The sequence below is a fragment of the Lupinus angustifolius genome, unplaced genomic scaffold, assembly GCF_001865875.1.
Source record: "Lupinus angustifolius cultivar Tanjil unplaced genomic scaffold, LupAngTanjil_v1.0 Scaffold_722, whole genome shotgun sequence".
NCBI classification, from domain to species: Eukaryota; Viridiplantae; Streptophyta; class Magnoliopsida; order Fabales; family Fabaceae; genus Lupinus; species Lupinus angustifolius.
Window position 1 is genome coordinate 1,299 of NW_017728047.1, and position 6,771 is coordinate 8,069.

At 41.7% G+C, this 6,771-nt stretch overlaps 1 protein-coding gene across 1 annotated transcript; it reads right to left on the bottom strand.

Annotated features, from left to right (window-relative positions):
* Window positions 1-1,971: 1,971 nt before the first annotated feature.
* LOC109341845 lies at window positions 1,972-6,535 on the bottom strand (the record flags this gene model as incomplete). The annotated part of the gene is made up of 6 exons (XM_019579816.1): window positions 6,309-6,535; window positions 4,892-5,993; window positions 4,298-4,543; window positions 3,219-3,850; window positions 2,317-3,086; window positions 1,972-2,163 (listed from the first exon to the last, which is right to left on the bottom strand). Coding segments are annotated over exons 1-6 (3,169 nt in total), but the record flags the coding sequence as incomplete, so codon positions are not given.
* Between the last annotated feature and the right edge of the window lie 236 nt (window positions 6,536-6,771).

The window sequence follows — 6,771 nt, forward strand, 5'->3', positions numbered from 1 at the left end:
GGATGAGGATGAGGATGAGGTTAGGAAGAGAATGAGCATGAGGATAGGATGAGGATGAGGACGAGAATGAGGATGAGGATGATGATAGGATGAGGATGAGCATTTGGAAGAGGAAGAGGATGAGGATAAGGATAGGATGAGGATGAGGATGAGGATGAGGATGAGGACGAGGATGAGGGTGAGGATGTGGAAGAGGATGAGGACAAGGACGAGGATAGGATGAGGATAGGACGAGGATAGGACGAGGACGAGAATAAGGATGAGGATAGGATGAGGATGAGGAAGAGGATGAGGATGGGTAGAAGTAGAGGAATTTTGAGAAAGAAGAATTTGAAATTGCACTTACTTGTGGTGCTGCCTCAAATTCAATGCCTTAGTCTTATTTTGATAAAGATATTATAATTGTGACTTTCAGGCAAGAACTGAGCTCTGATGACCACTTGATGACAACCTCTTTGTGGATTGCCTTTGTTGTAGGATCGTTTCTTGTGAAAGTCCTTTTTAGTGTTGATTGTACTTGTATTTGCTTGATTTGCTTTGAATTTGCCTCGGTTTGGACTTTAAAGAATTGCTTTATGAATGATTGATAATGGAATGATGCTCACGGTTTGTAGTTGATGATGGGTTGTATGTTGTGGATGATTGTGGGTTGATGGTGGAATTGATGCTCACGGTTTGTAGTGGTTGATGGGTGATTGTTGGTTGATGATGGAGTGCAAGGTGATCACGGTTTGGATGGTGGATTGAAGGTTGGTGTGTTTGTAAGTGTTTAGGAATATGGAAGGGGAATTGGAATGGTATGGCGCCACAAACAATGGAATGTTTGATAAGCCTTGTGAAGTTCGCCACAAGAGAATGATACTCTTGATAAGAACAAGGGGTCTTGACTCAGCCAAGAAGCTAGGAGAAAACTCACTAACAATGGTTTATTTAACATAAAATTCAATCTACTTTATTCCTTGTGCATATGGGTCATATATATAGGGAAAGGAATTCGGTTTACATTGCCAAAATCAAAAGGCATGAAAAGATAAACTAATCCTATCTAATCTCAATCTAATCTTCATGTGTTGGACGAATGGTGATGGTGGATTTGAATTGAGATTGCCTTGATGAGTGGTTGAAATAATATCTTCCATTATCTTCATGTTGATGATATAATTTGATCCTCCTTTTGATTTGCTTGTTTGAAAATTAGATTAGGAGATCCTTATCTTGTGGAGATTAGATCTCCCTTAATTATAGCCGTGTGGACTTGGGGAAATTAGATTAGGAGATCCTTATCTTGTGGAGATTAGATCTCCCTTGATTATAGCCGTGTGGCTTTTGGCTCTAGATTTTCCCTCCAAGCTTTTCATCCATGCTCTATCTCCTTGCTTTATCTCTTAGCTTTTGGACGTGCTCTTTTCCCTCCAAGCTTTCATCCAAATGTTCTATCTCCTTGCTTTATCTCTAAGCTTTTGGGCGTGCATCTTTTCCCTCCAAGCTTTCATCCAAATGTTCTATCTCTTTGCTTTATCTCTAAGTGTGACCGTGCCTCCTTTCCTACAAGACATGAACCTTCATAAAATTAAATGTAATAAAATGACACCTAAATTAAAGACATGATAAATAAAAGTCCTAAACTAGTGTGGGTTTTAAGACAACTCCCACTTATTTATGGTCCTAATTACTAATGTAAGAACTAAAGAGATCAAGGTGGATCCTCCCTTAGGCCGTGGCCTTCCTTAAGCTCTTCATTAAGACTTATGCAAATTAAAGCCTTCTCTTCATGCTTGGTCCCATTTGCACTTGTTTCCATGATAGAAAATATGAGTTGCCGAAGTGCTTCTTGGGCCTTTTTGGTTTTAGCTCTAGTCATAGGTCCTCCTAAGCCATGTAAAGGGTCTTCAATGATGTTATGTCCCAATGGGTTTACATCATCCCCTCCTTCTTCGAAAGAATTCGACCTCGAATAAGCATTTTCATCACCTGTATCAAAAAAAGTTAAGTCAGCCACATTGAAAGTAGCACTAATATTTCCATACTCACTAGGCAAGTCCAATTTGTATGCATTGTTGTTTATCCTTTCCAAGACTTGAAAAGGGCCGTCCCCTCTAGGTTGAAGCTTTGATTTCCTTTGAGATGGAAATCTTTCTTTTCTCATATGGATCCAAACCCAATCTCCTGGTTCAAAGATGACTTCCTTTCTTCCCTTGTTGGCTGATCTTGCATAACTCTCGGTTCTCTTCTCAATTTGTTCCTTCACCTTCTCATGTAGCTTCTTCACATACTCAGCCTTGGCTTTACCATCTTTATGTTTCAACAATGATGTACCTGGAAAAGGTAATAAATCAAGGGGAGTTAGTGGGTTAAAACCATAAACAATTTCAAATGGTGAATGCTTTGTTGCACTATGAGTTGCCCTGTTATAGGCAAACTCCACGTGGGGAAGGCACTCTTCCCATGCATTTAAGTTCTTCCTTAGGACAGCCCTCAACAAGGTAGAGAGTGTCCTATTGACCACTTCAGTTTGCCCATCTGTTTGAGGATGGCATGTGGTAGAGAAAAGAAGCTTTGTGCCAAGCTTTCCCCAAAGGGTTCTCCAAAAGTGACTTAGGAATTTGGCATCCCTATCACTCACTATGCTCCTTGGTAAGCCATGTAGCCTTACCACTTCTTTGAAGAATAACCCTGCAATATGACAAGCATCATCAATTTTTTTGCAAGGTATAAAATGAGCCATTTTAGAAAATCTATCCACTACAACAAAAATTGAATCTTTGCCACTCTTAGTTCGTGGTAAAGCAACCACGAAATCCATGGATAAGTCTATCCATGGTGAATCAGGGACGGGCAATGGAGTGTAAAGTCCATGAGGCATGGCCTTGGACTTAGCCCGTTTGCAAGTAATGCATTTTTCACATAAAAGTTGAACATCACGCCTCATATGAGGCCAATAAAAGTGATCATGCAATATATCAAGGGTCTTTTGGGAACCAAAATGACCCATCAGCCCCCCTTCATGGGCTTCTCTCAACAGTAAATCCCTTACAGAACTCTTAGGGATACAAAGTCTTTTATCTTTAAAAAGAAACCCTTCATGCCTATAATAACCCTCATGGGCTGAATTCATGCACTTGGCATAGTGTGTAGCAAAATCAGGGTCATGTTCATACAAGCCCTTCACACATTCGAGACCTAAGAGCTTGGTCTCTAAGGTAGCAATCAAAGCATGCCTTCTTGATAAGGCATCAGCTACCACATTAGCTTTTCCCTTTTTGTGTTTAACCACATAAGGGAATTGCTCCAGAAATTCCACCCACTTGGCATGTCTTTTGTTTAGCTTGCCTTGCCCCTTTAAATATTTAAGTGATTCATGATCACTATGAATAACAAATTCCTTGGGCAGTAGATAATGTTGCCAAGTTTGTAAGGCCCTCACTAGGGCATATAGCTCTTTATCATATGTAGAGTAGTTAAGGGCAGCCCCCCCTAACTTCTCACTAAAATAGGCAATAGGATGCCCATCTTGCATTAGCACAGCCCCAATTCCAACATTTGAAGCATCACACTCAATTTCAAAGGATTTTGTAAAATTTGGTAATCTCAAAATTGGAGCGTGTGTGAGCTTCTCCTTAAGCCTTTTGAAGGCTTCTTCTTGCTTATCACCCCAATGGAACCCCACATTCTTTTTGACCACTTCATTTAGAGGTGCAGCCAAGGTACTAAAGTCCTTGACAAACCTTCTATAAAAACTTGCAAGGCCATGAAAACTTCTCACATCCGTGGTGCTTTTTGGAGTGGGCCATTCTTGGATAGCCTTTATCTTTTCAGGATCTACGTGTACCCCATTAGAACTGATTATGAAACCAAGGAATATCACGTGATCAACACAGAAGCTGCACTTCTCAAGGTTGGCGTATAGCTTCTCTTTCCTTAATATAAGCAAAACACTTTTTAGGTGTTCATAATGTTCATCAAGACTCTTGCTATATATTAGGATGTCATCGAAGTACACCACAACAAATTTTCCAAGGAAATCCCTTAGAACGTGGTTCATCAGCCTCATAAATGTGCTTGGCGCATTGGTTAAGCCAAAAGGCATTACCATCCACTCGTACAAGCCATATTTTGTTTTGAAGGCTGTTTTCCACTCATCCCCTTCTCTAATCCGAATTTGATGGTACCCACTCTTCAAATCCACTTTTGAGAAGATGCAGGCACCATGTAATTCCTCTAAGAGATCATCCAATCTAGGAATGGGATGTCTATATTTGACCGTGATGTTGTTCACGGCCCTACAGTCAGTGCACATCCTCCAGGCTCCATTTTTCTTTGGAACTAGGATGACTGGGACTGCACAAGGACTTAGACTTTCTTGAACCCAACCCTTGTGCATAAATTCCTCGACTTGTTTTTGAATTTCATTAGTCTCTTGAGGATTGCTCCTATAGGCAGGCCTATTGGGCAATGATGCACCAGGAATCAAGTCAATATGATGTTCAATGCCCCTTAAAGGTGGAAGTCCACTAGGGACTTCTTCAGGGAATACATCATTGAACTCATTCAAGAAGTCTTTCAAATTTTGAGGCATAGAAGCCTTATCAATAGCCGTGCTATTTAAGCAAAAACTTTGGCACAAAAGTAAGTACATGGGCTGCCTTGTGACTAGGGCATGCTTTACTTCACTTTTTGTGACAAAGTAGCTTTTCTTTTGATCCTTTCGATCATTCTTCTTGACTTGGCTAGAGTCTATGGTTTCAGCCGTGACCTCCTTTTTCTCTTGGTCAATCTTTTCTTTCAGCCTACGCTGATCATCACTCACTTGTTTTGGGGACAAGGGTGATAAGACCATTTTATGATTATTATGCATAAATGTGTACTTGTTAGTACGCCCTTCATGGGTAGCATTTTTATCATATTGCCATGGTCTTCCCAATAGCATATGGCTGGCCTCCATGTTGACCACATCACATAGGACTATGTCCTCATATTTTCCAATGGAAAAAGGGACCTCAACTTGCTTATTCACGACCATCTCCCCCACATCATTAAGCCATTGCAGCCTATATGGTGTTGGGTGTGCCTTGGTGATAAGCTTCAATTTAGACACCGTTCTTGTGCTAACCACGTTAGCACAACTTCCTCCATCAATGATGAGGGTACATATGTTACCTTGTACAAGGCAGCGAGCATGAAAAATGTTTTCTCTTTGACTTTCCTCATGATTTCGGTTTTGACTCCCAAGGAGCCTCCTAACCATGAGTAGGTCTCCATCGGGCATATTAAGATCACCCTCATTGTCATGTTCTTCATCACTAGCTGACTCAGATTGGGACTCAATGTCCCCATTTAGAACCATCATAGTTCTTCTTGTAGGGCATTGAGACGCAATATGGCCACGCCCCAAACATTTAAAACATTTTATATCACGGCTCCTTTGATTTGGATCAAGGGGCTGCTTACCTTGGGACTTGGTTGTCCCCACGGCTTCTTTAGAACTAGGGACAATTTCTTTTGTTGCATTGCCCTCCTTCTTGCTTTTGTCTTTCCAAGTATTTGGTGGATACTTGGTTGTTGAATTAGAGGAGTACTTAGACTTCCTCCTCTTGATTTGTTGCTCTACCTTGATGGCCTTTTGGACAAGGTCATCTAACTCAACATATGGTTGAAGCTCCACAATATCCTGAATTTCAGGGTTCAACCCATGTAGGAACCGAGCCATTGTAGCTTCTCGGTCCTCATGGAAGTTGGACCTAAGTAAGGCCAGCTCCATCTCCTTGAAGTATTCATCAACCGATTTGTTACCTTGAGTTAGTCTTTGCAATTTGTTATGCACATCTCTTTGGTAGGAACTTGGAACAAACCTTCTCCTCATCACCCTCTTCATCTCCCCCCAAGTATTTACTACTTCCTCACCATACCTCCTCCTCTCCTTTTGGATCTGGTCCCACCACACCATAGCATATTCCTTAAATTCTAGGGCAGCAACCTTTACCTTCTTTTCCTCACTATAGTGTTGGCATTCAAACACTTGTTCCATCTTTAACTCCCACTCATGATAGGCCTCAGGGTTATTAAGTCCTAGGAATGTAGGGACTTTTATTTTTACTCCCTCTAACCTATCCTCCCTCCTCCTATCTCCACGGCCTCCTCTCTCACGACCACCTCCCTCACGGCCACCCTCAAAATCATCCTCCTCATACCTTCCTCTCCCATATCCTCCCTCATACTCATCCTCCTCTCGCCTACCTCTCCTCTCACCATGGCCCTCCTCCTCCTCATACCTATTTCTCCTCTCAACATGGCCCTCCTCCTCCTCATACCTATTTCTCCTCTCACCATGGCCCTCATCCTCACGGCCACCTCTTCTATCTCTCCTCCTCCTTCTCCTATGATCTATCTCACTACTAGAGTCACCCTCCAGCCTCCTAACATCTATTCTCATTTCATCCATTTGCCGTTGTAGGGCCTGAAATTGGGTGCTTATCATGGCATGTAGCACGGCTGTCCTTGGTGATAATGGAGAACCACTATCTTCTGGACTAGCCATAATGTCACTCTCCTTACTCTTCTCTCAAGTGTTTACACTCTCTCACTTTTCTCTCAATTTTCTCCTTTGATTCTTGAGTGAGTCAAGTGATCAAGTTGTAGTATCAAAAACGTGTGACAAGTTCACAAGATTACCAATTTATTTGGTTTGTGGCTCGGCTGGATTGTGTGTAGGTTGTAGGGTAGTGTTTGTGTAGGTTTTGTGGGTTAGGGTTAGGTTTTGGTCTCGGTTTGGGT